Below are 21509 nucleotides of genomic sequence, written 5' to 3' on the forward strand. Positions count from 1 at the left end.
TGCTCCAATAGTTCTCTTCAGTCAGGTTGGACGTATTTCTCATTGCTGTTTGTAAAACTTGAATTACTTGTTAAAGAATCCTATTACAAAATATCACAAGTGAGACTCTCATGATGTGTTTTGCCCTCTACGTGCTCTGGAGAGTTTATCACGTTGTGTTGACTAGCAACTGTGGCCTTTCTCCTGGATCAGTGAAAACTTGGAATGTATTGAATGGAGACTCAATGAGAAGGAATGCTGGCAGTTTGAGTGATGGGAATAATTTTGTGCTAATTATAGGCAGGTGACTGCTTGCATTCAGCAGACTCTTGCAATATTGCAGACGATTCAAAAACAAATCTTTTCTGACTGACTTCCTGAGGCAGGGACCAGGAATTGGAGTGGAGGCCTGTAGTTCAGTGGCTAGAGCACTCGTTTCGCAAACAAGAGGACCTGGTTCGATTCCCAGGCAAAGCAAAATGTTGGGCAAGTTTCCTTATTCCACATTCCTCTATTCACCTAGCAGTATGTAGGAACCTGGTTGTAAGTCGATTGGCATATTGCTTTTCCAGGCGAATAATCAATTCAAAATAATAATAATAATTTGGTCACTCAATCCATGACTGTTTGTGGGCCACTGCTGTGCGCAATTGGCTGCCGCGTTTCGTCCACAAATATATACAGTCAATTCACTTTATAGTATATTCTGTGAAGCGCTTTGAGACGTCCAGAAAAGCGCTATATCAAATGCAAGGATTATTATTATAATTCTCGAAGAGAGTCTCAATAACTCAATTATTATAATTAAGTGCAAGGACCTTCCAAACACAGAAAGATACAAAAAGTTATCAAAATGCTCAAGGGGGCTGGAATATAAAGGAGAGGAAATAATAATAATAATCTTTGCATTTGATATAGCGCTTTTCACGTCGGGAGGACGTCCGAAAGCGCTTCACGGAACACACTGTAAAGTGAATTGACTGTATATTTATGGGCGAACGCGGCAGCCAATTGCGCACAGCAATGTCCCACAAACAGTCGTAGATTGAAAATGACCAATTTATTATTGTTTTGGGTTTTTGGAGGGATTATTATTAGGCGTGTGGAGTAAGGAAACTTGCCCAAGGTTTCGCCCTGACCTGCCTGGAATTGAACGCAGGTCTCCCGCTTGCAAAGCGAGTGCTCAAACCACTGAGCTACAGGACTCCACAAAATGATGCTTCAAGTATATTATAATAATAATCCTTGCATTTGATATAGCACCTTATCAAGTCTTCAAGACGTCTCAAAGTGGCTTGAGGGGCAGAATGGCCTATTCCTGTTTCTATGAAAGTAAAGTTGGACACAGAGGAGGAAGAAGCCAGTTTCGTAAGGAGTGAAAATGGGTACATTTATTAATGAACCAGATTTGGGTGGGCTTTGGGAAGAAGACACAGAAAAAAAATCAAAAAAATTGGTGGCAGCTTCTCAGACGTACTCGTGTCTTCCTTCTCTGGGGCAGGAAGTGAAGACAGCTTGTTGCTGAAAACTCCATGAAGGTGCATCTTAATGTAAGCGCTCACTGGTTGACATTTCCTCTTCTGTTGTCTGAGCAGACAATTTGCCCTATTTCTTTCCATCACATGCAGGCATTGCCTGTGTATCTTATAGTAGACGTCTCCACACAGTTGGGGTCCTGTTAAATAACTCCCTTATGCAGTGAATTGGGTCCATAAAATCAGACTTCATGTACAATTGGGCGCATTATTAAAATAGCTGTCAATCAGTGCTTGCAGGTTGTTAGGTTACCACTGATGTCACTTCCTGAAATCTATACATGTGCACAACATGCAGGAAACCAGAAACTGCTCCGTCAACATTTCCAGTGGTTGTTGTGTCATGAGTAGTAGTGGTGAGTTATGAGCACCTTTGAGCTGTGCCCCTGGAAGCCAACCATTCACTAGAAGGTGGATCGGGGCCTGTTACTACAGGGTCTGACTATACTTTGCAATGCCAGAATATGCCTTTGAATTATATTTATTTTAATTTTTTTTTGACAATTTTGAGTTGCTGCTTGAAAGGTATGTTCTCAATTGTGCCACCAACCATCGTGGAAGACTGGGGAAATGGGCGCTGCAGTGGATGTCACTTCAAAGAATATTGGATTAATCATTTTTATTTTTGAGCTAGCTTTGATCTATAAACGCTTGTTAGTTTATCTGATATTTTTATTCAATTACTCATTAAGGATGGATCAAATTCCATGCAATTGCACACACCACTCAACATTTTTAAGACATTTGGCAGTGTCTTTTGCTTGTCTCATTGATAACATGAGTCCGAAATATAGAAGTAGAAATCGCCCATCTCTTAACCGCAAGATCCAACAGTAAGAAATGGACACGTAGCTCAGTTATAAATGCCTGGGAAATCCTTACCGAGTTGGAGTGCAATCCTAAGCAAAAGCTTTTTTATCATCCTTGCACTTGGAATAGCACCTTTCATGTCAGGAGGATGTCCCAAAGTGTTTCACAGGATATATTGTGAAGTGGAATGACTGTATGTTTTGTTCGTATGAATCTTGGTGAACAGAAACCTGATGTAAAGATGTAGAGACATGGACAGTTGACATTTATGTTTGGAATGATGATTTTATTTTATCAAATAAAAATTTCTTTATTTTAATAGTCGGTCACATCTTTTGATCTTTGCTAGACTTGAAAATGCACACAAAATGTTCAAAATTAATTTCTAGTGCAAAGAATTGTGACTATTCCTGTCAAGCATGACCGAGATCTCAGTAACAAAACTATCCCTTGGTAGGGAGCCCTAACAACTTAACATTGTAGGACTTCCTTATAACTAAACTGTTCTGAAGATATGGGTACTCAAATAACTAGTGTCCTGCATTAGAGATTTCTTGTAATGACACTACATTATTTCTGAGATGTGGGATCCCAAAATAACGACACTGTTCCAGTTTTGGAGTCTCCAATAACAACACTGCAGTTTTCCTTGGGTACTGGATAATAATTGAATGGTACAAATAATTATACCATCCTGATGTGGGGGCAGTCTGTAATAACTGCAGATATATCCTCTTGAAATGAATGGCCTAAAACAAATGTCAATTGTATCGTACCTCAAACAAATACACTGTCCTAGTGTTGGACATATCCTGGGTCAATAGAAGTGTGCGGCCGTTTGTGATAACATGCATTATTGCATGTTCTTCTTGGGGTTTGGGATTGTGGAGATAGGTTTCCCTAGTTTAGATTTCACTTGTGGCGAGGTTAGGGAGTCTGAAAGAAAATGGCACTTTTGCAAATAATGAAAAATATGATGTGCAACTTATAACTTCTTCAAACGTCCGTTAGCACATAACTTTAAAATTGTCCCGACACCTCCCATGAACACCTTATATAATTTTCATGAGTAGGATATACGCTGGTCACTTGAAAACGAGGTCACTTACTTGGTGTGGGGAGTGAGCAGATTAGATTTGGTGGCTCATTTAGCAAAAAAAAAAGCAGCTAAAGACTTGATGGGTCAAAATGGCCTGCTTTTGTGCTGGAGCATTTTCTAATAATAATCTTTGCATTTGATAGAGTGCCTTATCATATCGTTGGGACATCTCAAAGCTCTTCATAGGGTATACTATAAAGTGGAGTGACTTTGTATTTTTGTGAGAGAAAGGCGGCAGCCAGTTTGCACATAGCCATGTCCCAACTGAAGTGAGTGACCAATTTTATTTGGGGGATTTTTGACCAGGAAACCAGGAGAAACTCCCTTCTCTTTTCGAATATTACCACAGGATCTTTAACAGACGTCTTTTTCGATTCGAAGTCTAATCCAAAAGATGGAATTTTATATAATGCTCAATTAAAATGCAATGTCTTATCTCAGGTTTTTTTCCAGAACATTGACATTAATATTTTGGTTACTAAATTTCCGTTTGGGGGAGTGATAGGAGGTAGCACTGTTTGTAAGTCGTAACTTATACAGCACAGATGGTTATACCAACTATTCCACACTTGTGGTTTCTGATGCTTATGATATTTTTCCATAAGTAGCAAGATAGAGTGCTCAAGGGCAGTCATGTGCAGCCTGTACTCTCAGCTGGGCACAGGGTATGACACGTGGAAGTGAAAGGGAGAAAAATGAACTGCCTGCCAAAGGAGAGCTATGACAAAAACAGCTGCCATTAGTGAGTGTGAATTGTGGTGTTTTATTCCTTGGCTGTAGTTTATATGACAAAATGCAAGGCAGTGGACTTTCAAATGAGTTCCAGGAAGAATGGGACTTCATCACAGACTTATCAGAGGAAAATTATAAAGTACTAGGCTCCCCAATCACTTAGTTAGTAGATCACTGGCCAGTGTCAAACTGAGCAATACAGAAAAATCACAGATTTTGATTGTATGCAGTTTATTGATCTCACCCCTCTGAGCCTGGAGTTTGGGCTTAAATGAGACCTTAGCATCTCTGAATTCAACAGTTGAAAATTAGCCAGAGTTATTGCTTGCAATCCTGTTGTTGTGCAAGTCCCTGCTGCGTTTTATGAACACTTTCACTATCTGCTTCCAGACGGAGAGCTGGGCATTACATTGAAGTGTGAAGTAAATTTTATAGTGGAAGATTTGGGAACTTTAAACTGAGAAACACAGTCAGTCTAGCAGTGCTTCTTTCTTCGTTCACTTTTTCTGCTTGGTGTTTGATGGTGATACTCCCCAAAGTCTGTGACCTGTTTCAGTGTAAAATGTGCACTCCTTCTAGACAGTTTTTTGACAATCTGATCTCTGATTCTCTTGTTGTCCTGTTTGCCTGGTTCGATCTGACTTATATTGAAGTCCTGCCTCTGTGCAAGTCTGTCAGTTGACTCACATAGTCTTTGATGCCAAGATTGGGGGCTGGCTGGGCTAAAAGTTTGCAGCTGTGAAACATACCGGTGGAGCATAGCCCCTATTCACAGGCTAGTTTCTTGTCTAACTTTGGCTTAGGATAGAGAGGCTGAACAACAGCAGAAATTGGAGCTATAACAGCTGGGATTACAAGAGGTAAATGAAACGGGACTCCACACAATGATGCATTCTGTACTGCTGGTGAAACTTCCCATGCCTTCTGTGAAATGTTCCTGTAAGTGGTATTGTGGCTGAGTACTTCGTGAGGCTCGGCACAGATAGAACAGGAAAGCTATATTAATTGTTAGATGAACTAACCCAGGACTCGTGTCTGTCTGGACCAGGAGCTCATATAGGCAGATGGAAGAATTTTGAAAAATGACCTTTGACTTTCAACGGCAGTCCTTTATGTTTTTAAATATTTTAGTATTTTGGTGAATAAACAACTTGTTTAATTGCATTAACAAGTAAGTATATGCTCAAATATTAAGCTGTGTTCTACATTTTAAGCTTTTGCTTATACAGTTGAGCCACCTGGTGTCTTGCAGATATCCTCCGATCTGTTTTGAAATAGAATGGAACAATTCTTGTAAATATGGGCGATCTAAAATATTTCTCAACTTGGCATTGATTTCAGTTAAACCTGATATTGGAACAGTATTTTTCTGCTGGACAATATCTTTCTATGCAGATGACACTCAGCTCTCCTTCCTGCTTCCACCCTGGACTCCGGGACCACACTGCTCTCCAGTTTTTTACTCTAACTTACAGTGCTTGTGTGGAATCTTACTATTGTTTGACTGTCAACTCAACTTCAAACCTTTCACTTGGGCTTGATCATCTCTGCAACATCAACTGCCTCCGCTTCTACTGCGCCTCCCACTCAGTGAAAACTCTCAGTTACTCCTGTCACCTCAAGACTTTTCCAGCTCACTATCCAGCCGAGCTCAACCACCCATAAGCTCCACCCCATCTCTCCCCCCCCCCCCCCCATCCTTGCTCAGCTCCATTGTCCCCCTGTCCCTCAGCAGATCAACTTTAAGGTTCTCGTCCATAACTTCAAATGCCTTCATGGCCTTGCCCCAATTTCGCTCATAAAACACACAATCACTTCACTTTACAGTTTACACTTACTGTATGATTCCCTGTATACCTTTCTCTCAGCTATTCCATCCACTCCGCTAATTGGCTTGCTTCACGCCCATACCCCATAAGTGTCTAGTCAAATGATCAGCTATCTTTCCCTATTTTCCTCACCATTTACCCAAGCGAGCTGATAAGTCCGGCATTGGCACTTTCAATCCATTGAGCTGCCGAATTACTGTATTTAACAACAACAAAAGCAAAATTACATTTGTAGAGCACCTTTCAATATTTGAGGATGACCCAAGGCACTGGACAGACAGAGTTACGGACCCGAGTTGAGGGTCGGGGTGAGGGAGGGTGGAGGGCAGGTGGGGGAAGCAGGGAGATTGAAAGCACGTTTGAAGAGGAGGGTCTTGAGGTGAGTCTTGAAGGTGGCGAGGGAGGGGGCGAGGCAGAGGGACTGCGGGAAGAGTTCCAGAGGGTGGGTGCAGAGTGGTGGAAGGCCCACACGCCGATAGTGGGGCGAGCAAGGCGGGGGACATGAAGCAGGCCAGAGCCCGCTGAGTGGAGGGAGCAAACAGTGTGGTAGGGGGGTTAGGAAGTTGGAGAGGTAGGGGGAGCAAGACTGTGGAGGCTTTGAAGGTGAGGACCAGGAGCTTGAACTGTAACTTCTGTGTGATGGGAAACCAGTGGAGTTGGGCGAGGATGAGGGTGATAGAGTTGCGGAGCCTAGTGCGGGAGAGGACACGGGCTGCAGAGTTCAGGATGATCTGCAGCCTGTGGAGGGAGGAGTTGGGGTGAGTTTGCGTGGTCGAGTCTCAATCTAATTTGATAATATCCGGTCACACTGCTCTTTTTCACTGAGCCAATACGGAACCTTGACATCCTGTTTGATCCTCAACTGACCTTCACACCCCACATCTGTGCCATGACTAGCTCCGCCTTTCCTCACCTCCACCTTTCCTCACCTCCGCAACATTGTTTGGCTCCGCCACTCTCACCGTAGGCTGCCGAGACTCTCATCCACGAGTTCATCACATCCAGGCTCGACTACGCAAACTACCTGCATGTCAGCCTCCCCGTCTCCTCCCTCCACAGGTTGCAGATCATTCAGAACTCTGCAGTTCAGGTCCTCTCCTGAGGCTTCACCACCCTATAATAATCCTTGCATTTGATATATCACTTTGTCACGTCTTCAAGACGTCTCAAAGCGTTTCACAGAATATTTCTGTAAAGTGATTATATTTTGTGCGCGGAAAGTGGAAGCCAATTGCATACACATATCACCCCCATCCTCGCCCAACTGCACTGGCTCCCCATCATTGAGGATACAGTTTAAGATTCTGGTCCTCACCTTCAAGGCCCTCCACAACCTCATTCCTCCCTACCTGTATGACTTCCTAAACCCCTACCTACCTGTCTGCTCTCTGTGCTCAGTGGGCTCCAGCTTACTTCATGTCCCCCGCCTTGCCCACCCCATCATTAGCAGGCGGGCCTTCAGCCTCTCTGCCCCCACCCTTCAGAACTCCATCCCACAGTCCCTCCGCCTCACACCCTCCCTTGCCTCCTTCAAGACCTGTTTCAAGACTCTCCTCTTCGATCGGACCTTTGATCTCTCTCTTCCAGCTACCCTCTCCGTGCTCCATACCCCCTGATCCCAACCACCAGCTCGGGTGCGGATCCCTGACTGTCCAGCACCTTGGGATGACCTCCTGATGTGAAAGGTGCTATACAAATGTAATTTTTCGATGTTGTTATTGCTGTTTTCCCATCCCATCACAGTGCCAGTGTCCTCCTACTAGTCACAGAGCTCCCCCTCATTACAAGCAGTCTCCCCGACAAAAGGGAGTCTCCTATGTTTTTAGAAGCTGTTGATGTGTTAAATTAAAGGTAGTACATTGTTTCTATATTTAGGGGTGTTGAGTTTGTAAGAGGAGCTGGTCCTGTTTACTGCTTATCAAGTTGCTACAAGCCCGTTGATTCTTTGGTGTTGCCTGGTATAAGAATAATCAGTGAATTATTTAATGTATGCTATTTACTTAATTGTACAATCTGAAGAACGAGGGCGTGATTGGCCCGTGTTATTTTACATTTGGTGAGTAATGCAGACTTGTGTTGCAAGTGCTGAAAATGATACTTACAGGTTGCAGTGTGAGAAGCATATTTGGAGTGTAATAACTCAGTTCGGGGCATCTTCCAAATGGCAAGACTTCAACACAGACAGTTTAGCATTTGTATGAAGTGACAATGCATTTCATAAGCAATTGCTGTAAAGTCTAGGTGTAGGCTAACTTGTTAGTTATGCAACAACAACAAATTACATACGTCTAGTGCCTTTCACGTCAGGAGGATGTTCCCAAGGTGCTGGACAGTCAGGGATCCGCACCCGAGCTGGTAGTTGGGATCAGGAAGGGTGGAGGGTGGGGAGGATAGGGGAAGGAGGATGATTGAAGAGGAGGGACTTCAGACAGGTCTTGAAAGAGGCAAGGGATGGGGAGAGGCGAAGGGACTGTGGGATGGAATTCCAGAGGGTGGGAGCAGAGAGACTGTAGGCCTGCCTGACAATGGTGGGTCGGGCAAGACTGGGGACGTGAAACAGGCAGGAGCCCGCTGGGTTGAGTGAGGGGACTGGTTGGTAGGGGGTTAGGAAGTGACAAAGACTGTGGAGGGCTTTGAAGGTGAGGCCCAGGATCTTAAACTCTATCCTCTCAGTGATGGGGAGGCAGTGGAGCCGGGCGAGGATGAGGGGGATAGGGTTGCGGAGCCTAGTGCGGGAGAGGACATGGTTTTGTAGAGTTCAGGATGATCTACAGTGGCGGTGCCGGGCAATGTTGCGGAGGTGGAGAAAGGTGGCACGGGTCACGTGGGGGATGAAGGACAGTTGAGGGTCAAACAGGATGCTGAGGTTCTGTATTGGCTCCACGAGGCATAGAATGTATCCATGAAGGGTGATGCTGTCAGAGCCTGAGGTATGGGGGCGTTGACGGGAACCAAGCTAGAGGGCCTTGGTCTTGTTGATATTCAACTGGAGGAAGTTTGCTCTCATCCAGCACTTGATGTCCCGCAGGCAGTCTGTGAGGACACCGGTGGTCCTGGAGTCGAGGTTGGAGGCAGAGAGGTTGAGTGTTGGGTATTATCCCAAAGCCCCATAACAGCCATAAAATGAATGACCAATTTGACCTGGGAGAAACTGCTATTACCATGGCATCTTTAAACTCACAGGTAATTTGTCAAGTGCCGTGAACATTTTTGTAGGTGAACAACAACAACAAAATTATATTCAGTAATGCACAACCAGTTTACCCATATCAGTCATTCAGAAGCAGAATGATCAATTTATCTGGAGTGTTGTTGGCTTGGACAATGGGAGAAACTTATTTCTCTTTTTGAATTATGTCATGGGTTCGTTAGAGTTCATTTGAGTACAGGCAGATGGGATCTCGGTTTAATGTTTCATCAAAAAATCACACCTCCAATAATGCAATACTGCCCAAGAACTGCACTGAAGTATCAGATTAGATTGTGAATTTAAGTCCCAATATGGGTCAACACATTCACAACATTCAACATCCATTGGGGTTGAGAGTGCTATCAACTGAGCCAAACTAATTCCCGATAAAGCCTGTTTGTGGGACACTGCTGTGCACAATTGGCTGCTGCGTTTCGCCCACAAATTATACAGTCAAATCACTTTACAGTATACACTGTAAACCGCTTTGAGATGTCTTGGAAGATGTGATAAGGCGCTATATCAAATGCAAGAAGTATTATATTTGCCCAGTATAATCTTTCTTCCAATGAGAACCAGTTCAGTTTGGAATATGGGCAGCTTAACCAAGCTGCGGTGCATCAATTTCAATCAAGTGCACTCTTTTGGTATAAACTGAATCATATTATCGGGTTATTCAACTGTAACAACTATAGCGTACAGTAATCAAATCAGTTACTTTGGTCACTTTGATTCATCTTAGAATATAATAGGACCAGCCTTTGAAAGGAGAACACTCAACCTTTATATTCCTGAATAAGGAATTGCACCAGTTATTTGGATTTAGCCAGAATGTACAGGTTCCCCATCATTTTTTTGATGAAACATTAAACTGAGATCCCGTCTGCCTGTAACTTAGATCTTTGCAGTGACTTAGACTGCAGTTGTCGCAGCTGTTCACCTGCTTGCTACATGTTATAATGTACACAAGAGGGACAAGTGGTTCCTGATGTACTTCTGAATACCTGTGAAGCTGCTGCTTTTACTCCTGGTGGACTGGCCTGTAGTGCACTAGAAAAGTGTCTTTTTCTTCATAACCTGATCGTTGCCCTCCGGCATACAGCATTTTAAAAATAATCTGCCATTTAATGAGCAACTTGTTCTTAAAGAACATTGAAATAATAATAATATAATAATAATAATCCTTGCATTTGATATAGTACCTTATCACGTTTTCTAGATGTCTCAAAGCGCTTCACAGAATATACTGTAAAGTGAATTGACTGTATATTTGTGGGTGAAACGCGGCAGCCAATTGCGCACAGCAATGTCCCACAAACAGTCGTGGATTGAAGAGATCAATTTATTATTGTTTTTTTTCTTGAGGGATTATTATCAGGCGTGCGGTGTAAGGAAACTTGCCCAAGGTTTTGCCCTGTTGGGAATCGAACCCAAGTCTCTTGCTTGCAAGGCGAGTGCTCTAACCACTGAGCTACAGGACTCCACATTGCAAAGGCTGGTCCTATTGCATTCTAAGATGAATCAATGAGGCTTGATTGTATGTTGACCTTTACTACTTAGCTATAAATGTACCTCAGTCTTTCATCTCTCTCTCTGTGGCCTGCTTGACACTTCAAAGAAAGCTGTGAGATGAAAGCCTCTCATAATCCCATCAGAACAAAGAAAATGTGTAAAAAAATCTGTAGACCCACACTGCCTTTGGAGATACTCATGTGATAGATTTTTGTTTCTGTTATAATTTCCAACCATACCAATCAAACTCAAAAATCAATTCTAAGTGTAACCAAACTACTGAAGTGGATCCAGTGTGGTCAAGTCCCACCCAAATTATAAACCTTTTTATTTTGCAAATACCAAACCAAGAACTAGTTGAAACAACTTGAACTTTCTTTCCTCGATCTTGAAGTTTAGTTTATATTGTGCATTGGAGAAATTAATTGCTGTAGTTAGAAAAGATATTAATGATGATTTTGGAAAAAGTGATGACTTATTTAGTTTAGATGATAGAATCATAGAATTATACAGCACAGAAGGAGGCCATTTGGCCCATCGTGTCTGTGCCGGCTCTTTGAAAAGAGCTATCCAAATCAATCCCAGTCCCCTCTCTCTCCCCATAGCCCTGCAAACTTGTCCTCCCTAAATAATTATCTACTTCTCTCTTAAATTTTGTTATCGAATCGGCTTCCACCACCCTTTCAGGCAATGCAATCCAGATCCGAACAACTCTCTGTGTGAAAAAATTTCTCCTCGCCTCCCCTTTATTTCTTTCAACAACTATTTTAAATTGGTGTCCTCGGGTTACCAACAGCCAGCAGTGAAAGTAGTTTCTCCTTGTACATCCTATTGAATCCCCTCACAATTTTGAAAACTTCTATTAAGTCTCTTCTTAATCTTCTGATTGGCTCACGCCAGCGCCTCAGCACCTCAGGCACTGGCAGCATCAGCACCCATGGTTGCACACTCCACCTCACCAAGCCAGTTAGGAACTTGTGCATCTTGTTCGATCCTCTACTGTCCTTTCTCCATATCCATGCCATGACCCGCTTTACCTTCCTCCACCTCCACAACATTGCTCGACTCTACCACTGCCTCATCCCTCAGGCTGCTAAAACCCTCATACACGTATTCGTCACCTCAAGGCTCAACTATGGAAACTCCATCCTTTCGGCCTCCCCAACTCTTCCCTCCACAAGCTGCAGATCCTCCAGAACTCTGCAGCTCGTGTCCTCGCCTATACCTTGTTCCGTGACCCCATCAACTCCACCCTTGCCCGGCTCCGCTGGCTCCCCATCCCTCAGAGGATAGAATTTAAATCCTCGTCCTCACTTTCAAAGCCCTCCACGACCATTGCCTTCTAAATTTCTGACCTGCTGACTCCCAACAAACTGTCCGCTCCCTCCTGCCCGACCCATCGTACTATTGGTGGCCGGGCTTTCAGCTTCTCTGCCCCCACTCTTTGGAACTCCATCCCACAATCCCTTCTCCTTGCTCCCTCTCTTGCCTCCTTCAAGGCATGACTCAAGACCCTTTGTTTTGACTGCCTTCAGCCACACTCGTACCCCAACTGCCCTCCCTCATTCCAACCTTGCCCCTGCACGCTCGGGTCCTGATCCCTGACCGTTCAGGGCCCTGGGATGTCCTCCTGATATGAAAGGCGCTTTACAAATGTAATTTTGTTGTTGTTGTACGTCTCTCCCCTTAACCTTCTCTGCTCCAAGGAGAATAATCCTAGCTTCTCTAGCCTCTCCTGATAACTGAAGTCCCTCATTCCTGGTACCATCCTGGTAAATCTTTTTTCACTTCTCCCAATGCCTTCCTGAAGTGTTTGCTCAGAACGGAACACAGTAGCTGAGGCTTAACCAATGTTTTATAAAGGCTTATCATAACTTCCTAACTTTTGTATTGTATGCCCCTATTTATAAAGCTTAGTATCCTGTATGCTTTTTTAACAGCTTTATCTCCCTGTCCTGCCACCTTCAAAGATTTACTTATATGAACCTCATCTGTTCCTTCACCCCTTTTGTACCATCAGCTTATGTTGCCTCTCCTCATTCTTCCTCACAAAATGCATCACTTCTTATTTCTCCACATTAAACTTCATCTGCCACGTGTCTGCCCATTTTACCAGTCTGTCTATGTCCATTTGCAGTCTGCTACTATCCTCCTCACTGTTTACTACTTTTCCTAGCTTAGGAAAACTTCTGCAAACTTGGAAATTGTACTCCCTATACCCAAGTCATTTATATAGATCAAAAAGAGCAGTGGTCCCAATACTGACCCCTGGGGGACACCACTGCACACTTTCTTCCAGTCAGAAAAACAACCGTTCACCACTGTCCCTTTAATACCTTGGACATCTATTTTGCTTGCAAGTCTCTTATGTGGCACTTTTCAAACGCCTTTTGAAAATCCATATAAACTACATCAACTGCACTACCTTAATCCACTGTTTCCGTTACTTCATCAAAAAATTCTTATCAGGTTTGTTAGACACGATTTGCCTTTAACAAGAATTCTGAGGGTCATATTAATCCGCATCATCAACCCTTTTAATACTTCCTATTGGTTTATTCTTATCCAATTTCTCTACCCTCTCCTCCGATACTTTGGCATTGGCTGCTTCCTCTTTTGTGAAGACAGACGCAAAGTACTCATTCAGTACATCAGCCATGCCTTCCGCCTCCACAAGAAGATTTCCTCTTTGACCCTTAATTGGACCCACCCTACCTTTGACTAACCTTTTATTCTTTATATATTTTATATATATTTTATGTTACCCGCTAATCTTTTGGTTCGGTGTTCCCCAAGTTTAAAACTACCAGATACAAATTGTACCATCCATCAATTTTATTTGCAGGAATGTTGGCCAGGACACCGGGAGAAACTGCCTTCTCTTTTCAAATATTGCTGTGGGATCTTTAAAATCCACTTGATCAGGCAGTTGGGACCTTGGTTTAATGTTTCATCTGAAGGATGGCACCTCCGACAATGCAACATACCACCAGCACTGCATTGGAGTGTCATCTTAGACTATATGATTCCAAGTCTTCATTTGGGCTTGAACCCACGATCTTCTGACTCAGAGAGTGCGGCAGGCTGACACATAGGATCCCAACCTACATGCTGGGGGTCCCAAGCCTCAGCTCTTTGCCAACCTAATATTTGTATTAGTATAACCTACATTGAATATTCTTGGAATTAGGTAAGCAGGGTATGTCTAAGTGGTATACGTACATGAAACTCAGTTTAGTTCAGATACTCTTAAGCATAATGTTGGGTTTTCGCATATGTCAAGACACCCCGCTGACCAAACAAAATGTTACCTTGATTGCTCTTTTCTTTGTTGAGCTTCGGTGAATTGATCTCATCTTTGGTATTTGGAATAGTTTGAAAAGTATCGTACGCCATGTTGCTAGGGATGCATTGACAAATGCTTTGCATAAAATGTGGGATAGCCCTTTGTGTTAATATGTTGGACTTTTTCAGTGATCTAACACTGCTTTGTTGACTTTGGTAGAGCAAGAAACATACAATGAATGGCTTGTTTGAATAAGTAACATGTTCATAAAAGCATTTGGAGGAAGTAAAACTACTCTTTCTAGAGTCAGTATCACAGGTCAAATGGACAAAATAAATCCGTTAAAACCCAGGCCCCAACAGGTATGTCTGTTCAAGCGGCAGCTCCGAGGTGATTGACAGCCTTGGAACCGCTTGTGATCAGATGGGCGCTCCACCCATTCACAAGTGGTTCCAACTGTCAATCAATCGTGATTTGACACCACCCATTACCTCCCTTGTTTCTTCCCCATTCCTCTGCTCCCTCCCTCACTGTCAATTAATCACAATTTAATTCTTCCCATCTCCATCCTGGAGCCACTAATACCTGAATCAGCCGCTCAAGACACAGAAGGCGCGAGTGAGTACATTCAGCAGTGACCAACGCGGTATCTTGTCCAGATTAAGCAGATTGTTATACAAATTATTCTGCAGATTTAAAACTGGTAAGAATATAAATGAATCGGAACTGGGCGTTTTGTCCAATTTACCTGGTTTCTGAGGTTACCCGCCGTCTGGCTAAATCGGCTTCCACAGTATTTAATAATGAGGGAAGGAATTGACAGTCAGATGACTTCTGTCTTGTTCCCTGCCTCCGTCCTCCCTCCCTAGCCCCCCAACCTTCAAAACCCTTAGACCTATATCTTTTAGATTATGATTTTTACTACCTCTTCCCTTCTTCCATCTCCCATTCAGCTGTGTGAAGTGCTTTGAGACATCTAGGGGCTATTTTAAAGTAAATTGTTGTTGGTTGAGGGCTCCACTGGTGAGTAGCCAGTGGGTGGCACTGTAATGCTGCAGAGAGGTCAGGAGACAAATTATAGTTGCATGTATAAACTGCATGGTTTGTAAGGAATGTGAAGCTCTCCTGACTTATTACACTGCCATCCACTGGCTATGCACCAGTGAATCATTCTGTATTGTTGATATTGCTATCACCACAGGATGGCCGTGTGAAGTAAGCATTCCACTCTTTTGGTCATCTTTCCACTTCCTACTCTCTTTAGCTCCCACCCCCCAGTTTGGGTGCCCAGTGAGCAGCTCAGTGAGCTTTGAGGAGTCTTCCTGATGTGAAAGATGCTACATAAATGAAAATTGTATTGTAATGTCGGCTTGGGCGAGGTTTGTGTGTGCGTGCATATCACAATTTAATATCTACTTGGCTTGAAGCCATCATTTCCTTGGAGCTGAAAGCATTCTGAGGGTCATGTTAACTTTGTATTTAAATCCATAGATATGAGTATTACCATACATATTTAAAATGGAGCCCTACAGAGAAACCATCTCGATTTCACTGCATTGTCCACACATCTTCAGCCTTTTCCAGTTAACCTCTTCTGCCCACAGAAATCAGGTAACATTGCTATAATATTGTCAGTGCTGGACCAACATATATCATAGAAACACTGGAAAAGAGGAAGAGCCTTTTAGCCCATTAATTCTATTCCACCAGTTTTTAGCAGACCTTTTAATCCCGATGCCATTTACCAATTCCTATTAACAACTCAATTTGAACAAGGTTGGCTGCTTGGATGGTTTCCGAAGTCCTTAAAATGTGTGCGAACAACAGGATTGAAGAAGCTTGCTCTGGACAGAATCGCTTTGCTGGAAGACGAGTCTCCTCTGACGGTATTGCAGAGGGACAAGATTTCAAATAATTTATGTATTTTAGTTTGGGAAGCTTTTGACCTTGATCTTCTTAGTAAACAGGTCTCGGCTCCTGGATCAATGCTTCTCCACATTTGCTTTGTTTATATTTGGGGGTGCAACTAATTTCACAAAACATCCTGTGTGTCACTGTGCAACCATTAATCGTGTGCTGCTACAGGAAGCAACAGCAGGAAGTGCTGGCTTCCTGAAATTACAGCGGTTCAGATTTTATAGCTTGAGACACCATATAGTTGTCGTTCTACTGAGCCATCCATATCTGTATCGGATGTCATTGTTTTCTTCCCCAAAGTTTTTCCCACTTTTTTTCCCTTTCTTTGTTATCCTATGTTTTCAAGACAATCAAGCAGATGGATCTTGTACAGGTAATAAAATAAATGCCCAAGCAGTATCCTGTACCTTTACACCACAGTTTTCCCATTTTATTTTAACGGCAGCTTGTGCAGTGTTGGTAAACAGGATTTTCCATCACTTTTAAGCAGCAGGTTTCTTTACTCTTTGAAAAGGTTTGGTGAGTCAACGTTTCAGATTTCTTACCTCAAAATTAAAAAAAGAAATGTTTTGAACTTGTTCCTTTCAAAAGAGACACGTGCCAGCAAATGCCTGATATGGGCTCATGATGAATCAGTACTGTATCGGAAAAAATCTGTGCGAATTTATAAAACTTTGTAAACAGTTATCCATAGGACTTTTCAGGCCAAGAAGCGATTGCTCTCATGGGCAGGGAGTGAGACAGCGATTGAGGCAGTGAGGTATCTCGTGATCTGAGCGCAGCAATGTTGGCAGACATTGTAATACTGAAAATGAATAGCAGGTTTGTCAGTTCCTGCAGGAGGATGAGAGCAGAGGCGGAGCAGCATTTTCTGTGCCAGCCCTCAAACAAAAGCCAGTGTGAACCAGACAGATACTCCAATGGGGAATGAATGAATGTTATTGCCTGCGTGGCTTATCTGCTGTTGCTTGGGTTACTCTGAAGTAATAAGGCCTCTTTCTCTTTCAGTGTCCTTGATGATGAAAATGCAAGCCTTCGACAGCAGAAGCTGGAAAAACAGGTAATCACTTAGGTTAAGCAGAGAGATGAAAGCTTTGTTCACTGATTGATTAATAACTGTGGTTGTGCCAGGATGCTGGACTCATTTAAAAAACAGCTTGATGTTATGATGGAAAGATGGTAGGTGGGTATTCTTGAAGGATAAGAAGGGGACATGGAACAGGCTGGAGCCTGCTGAGCGGAGGAAGCGAACAGGTTGATATAGGATTAGCAGGTCACAATGGTAGGAAGGACCAAGGCAATGGCGGGCCTTGAAGGCGAGGATAAGGATTTTGAACTCTCTCCTCTGGGGGATGGGAAATCAGTGGAGCTGGGCGAGGGTGGAGTTGATGGGGTCACGGAGCCTGGTGCGAGAGAAGACACAAGCTGCAGAGTTCTGGATGATCTGCAGCTTGTGGAGGGAAGAGTTGGGAAGGCTGACATGCAGGGAGTTGGCGAAGTCGAGCCTAGGTGTAATAAATGTGCGAATGAGGATCTCAGTGGCTTAAGGGGAAAGACAATGGCAGAGCCGGGTGATGTTGCAGAGGTGGGGAAAGGCAGAAGGGTCATGTCATGGATGTGGGATAGAAAGGACAGTTGAGGTTAAACAAGACACCATGGTTCCGGACTGGCTCAGTGAGGTGGAATTTGCATCCGTGGAAGGAGATGCTGCCAGTGCCTGAGGTGTGGAGGCACTGACGGGAACCAATCAGAAGGCCCTTGGTCTTGTTGACATTCGGCTATAGAAAGTTAGCTCTCATTCAGGACTTGATATCTGACAGATATTCTGTTAGGACAGCAGTGGTCCTGGACGAGGGTGGAGGCAGAGAGATAAGAGTTGGGTATCATCTGCATACATATGGAAGTTGACCCTACATCTGCGGATGATGTTACCAAAAGGGAACATGTAGATATTGAAGAGAAGGGATCAAGGACAGAGCCCTGAGGAACACTGCACAAGACATGTGGGAGCTGGAAGAGAAACTGTTTGTGGAGACAAAGTGAAGATGGTGTGAACCAGTCAAGGACAGAACCATGAAGGTTAAGGTGAGAGGAGATGTGGTGGAGGAGGATAGAGTGGTCAACTGTATCAAATGCAGAAGAGAGGTCATGGAGGACGAGGAGACAGAGGGAGCCCTTCACAGATTGACAAAATGTTATTTGTCACTTTGACCAAGGCTGTTTCTGTGCTTTGGGCAGCACGGAAACCTGATTGGAGGGGTTCGTACAGAGAGTGGCGGAACAGGAAAGAACAAAGCTGGGAAGCAATGGACCGTTCCGGGAGCTTGGAAAGGAAAATGTGGTTGGAGATGGGGTGGTAATTTGAGAGCAGAGATGGATCCAGGGAAAGGGTGATGATGGCTGTTTTTAATGGAGTTGGAACGGTGCCAGTAGACAAGGAGAGGTTGACGTCCGTGAGTAGAAGGGCAAAGAGGTGGAGCTGGTAGATAAGGAGAGGGGTAGGGAGCAGATGGTGGGTTTCATATGGGTTATGATGGTGGTGAGAGATGAGGAGAAGACTGGTTCGAAGGAGGGAGGTATGGGTAGGGGCCGGAGTGTGAGGTGGAGATGGGGAGAGGCTAGCAGAGGCGGCTGAATAGATCCCCTTGATTTTGGTCTCGAGGAAGTCCAGCATCTCCGCACAGTTGAAGTTGACTATTGGCGTAGGCGAGGACGGGTTGGTAAGTTTTGATGTGATCCAGCCAGATGGACCGTTAAATTAGATTTGAGCCAGGTGCGTTCGGTAGCACATACCTGTGCCTTGAGGGAGCAGAGGTGGCCGGTGTACCAGGGTATCTTGCGTGTGTAGGAGGCAGTTTGGGAGGTAAGGGGGCCAAGGGCATCGAGAGTGGCAGAGAGGGAGTTTGGAGGAGAGTGACCAAGAAGGATAAGTCATTGCAGGAGGAAGCCCAGAGTGTGAGGAATTCAGATGACTCCAGGGCAGCAGAGAGGGANGGGGGGGAGAGCATTTTAATTGATATTAATAGCTGTGGAGAGATGTTATGTAATATCATAACCTTAACCCCGGGTAAGAGTTGGTTTTGAAGTTTTGAAGGTGGTCTTCCGAGTGGTCAAAGCTGACAGTAATATCTATTATTCAGCAAGTTGAGAACTTCTTCTTGGCAGCCTTCATATGATCACACAAACCAAGATTGCATTTATATTATTAGAGTTGTTTATAGGTGCTGGTCACTTCAGTTTTGTTTTGTCTCCTTTGAATTATTATTTCATATTAATATTTCAGTCAATATTTCATTTGATTGAGAATTTTTGGTATCTAAACCTTCAAAACAGAAACCATTTGGATACTAAAATTAAAGATGGATGGGCTCAATGCACTGTTAATATCTGAGAGAGAGAGAAAGAAGCAACACAATTACAAAATCTAGTGTCAATCCTTGAAAACCAGGCGAAAGACTGCCCTTTATTGAAAGAGATTGACAGACTGGTTTCAAACCTGTATCTCTATTATGTTTTCAGGAGAATGCAACTGGTATTCTTTAAACAATCATCTGGAAACACAACAATCTCCATGTCATGAGTTTGGGCATAGCAGATTGTGACAGAATCAGTGAGATGATTATCTTAATAATAATAATAATCAAGAGCTTCACAGAATATACTGTAAAGTGAGTTGAATGTATATTACGTGTGAAACACGTTAACTATTGTGCACAGCAGTGTTCCACAAACAGTCGAGGATTCTTGATCAAATTATTATTTTGTGGGGAGGATTATCTCTGTAAAGTGATCCACCAATCAATTAACAACCGGATTCCCACTTACTGCTAGGTAAACAGCGGGGTATGGAGTAAGGAAACTTGCCTAAGTTTTTGCCCTGCCAGGGAATCGAACCTGGGTCCTCTCGCTTACGAGATGAGTGCACTCACCACTATGCTACAGGACTCTACCTTTCTCACTTGGGGTGGAAAAAGGGAGAATTATTCTGATATAAACTACTGCTGAACAATTAGAGATGGCTGCTTTTATGTTGCGCACTCAGTGTTCTTAATCACTGATTTGTTGCAGTTGCCAAGCTTCTTTCTTCCCTTTATTGCCAATTTACAAATCAGAGGGAATAATCTTTTCCTTTTATTGGAGGCTGAGAGCTGGGTTCAGTTTTTCTTCAAGTTTGTCTTGGAAGCTTTGAGATCAAACTACAGCAAAGGAAATTCTCTGAAGAGCATTGTATATGAAAACTGTGTTTTGCTGCTTTTGTGTGTATTTGAAAGCTGCTGCAAGCAAGTAAATGGAGTGTTCTGCATGTTGTCAGTGCTACCCCTGTCTTTGAAATGGAACGCTCCAGCTCTTGACTTGTGGCTATGGCTGGATATGCTGGAAAAGAAGCCTGGGTTTTTCAAGTAATAAGATGACTGAAATGTGCAGCTGGCTGTCAGTTGATAGGAAAGGAGAAAAGAAAAAGTGAGAGAGAGGCAGATTCTGCTCCATCACCCTGCTGTCCTCAATGCCCTCAAAAACAGCAAGTCCTGCAGTCTTGATTTAGCTGAATCTATTCTCGTTGGTGCTCAAACTGTTTGTGACTGCCGCATTATTCTGGAGGATGTCACTTGAAAAGGTAAGGCAGATTTCAGAAGTATTCTCCCATCTGTTTTTTAAAACTTGAGGTGTTAACACTTCAAGCACTACTTGGGGATCTGATTCAGACTGACGTCCTGAAGGAGCTGGCCAGGCTTTGTAATTTCCAGAACATATTTTCAAAGCTAATTTCTTTGGCCCTAATAACCTTTCCTTACCATGTTCAAAGTGCTTCACAGGCTTTATTGTTGAAATGGAGTATTTGTAGAGCAAACAGCAAAATTGAACACAGCAATGTCCAACAAACAACCATGAAGTGAGTGACCAATTTTGTTTAAGGAATTGTTGGCCAAGACGATGGGAGATGCTTCCTTCTCTTTTCGAACAGTGCTATAGGATCTTTTAATATTTACCTGAACAGGCAGATGGAACTTTGGTTTAACGCCTCATCTGAAGCAAGGCACCTCTAACAAGGCAACACACACCCAGCACTGCATTGGAGTGTCAGCTTAGACCAGGGGTGGGCAAAATACGGTCCGCTGGCCTTATCCGGCCCGCCAAATGATTCTATCCAGCCCGTCATTGTGTCTAGCAATAGAAAAAATTATAGTTTGTTCAGTCCCAGAAAGAATCAGTTTTAAATGCATCCCTTACGTTTCTTACTTTTGTCACAGCATCGATTTTTAATTGCTAATGTCGTTAGTTTTTTTCTCCACAAATTTTGCATTTCAATCAGACTGGGAACATCAGCCAGTCACTCTGCTTAGTTGTGCGCACACTCCCTTAAGTGTTGAATCCGGCTGATGTCAGAAATTTACGGATCGGCAAATTTTCAAACTCGCGCACAGTAACCGCAGCTGATTTACAGTGTAGGCCACGGCATGAGCATGAGCCTTACTGCCACAGAACATCAATACTAAGGTTGAATATTCAACAAAGAATGAACTTTAATTATTTTTTTGCCAGTGTGGTGGAAAAGCTGTGTGCTTAATTTGCAAAGAAGGTGTGGCAGTGCTCAAAGACTACAACTTGAATCGCCATTTTG

At 43.4% G+C, this 21509-nt stretch overlaps 1 protein-coding gene across 5 annotated transcripts in view; it reads left to right on the top strand.

Annotated features, from left to right (window-relative positions):
• LOC103186225 (TUB like protein 3) overlaps positions 1 to 21509 on the top strand; it is a 78164-nt gene that overhangs the window by 14216 nt on the left and 42439 nt on the right. For all 5 annotated transcript variants that reach the window (XM_042335311.1, XM_042335313.1, XM_042335312.1 and 2 more), the window contains exon 2: positions 16898 to 16949. In XM_042335311.1, coding sequence (XP_042191245.1) covers positions 16898 to 16949 — 52 coding nt within the window. The remainder of the gene's footprint in view (positions 1 to 16897; positions 16950 to 21509) is intronic.

This window comes from Callorhinchus milii, unplaced genomic scaffold (genome assembly GCF_018977255.1).
Source record: "Callorhinchus milii isolate IMCB2004 unplaced genomic scaffold, IMCB_Cmil_1.0 Scaffold5, whole genome shotgun sequence".
NCBI classification, from domain to species: domain Eukaryota; kingdom Metazoa; phylum Chordata; class Chondrichthyes; order Chimaeriformes; family Callorhinchidae; genus Callorhinchus; species Callorhinchus milii.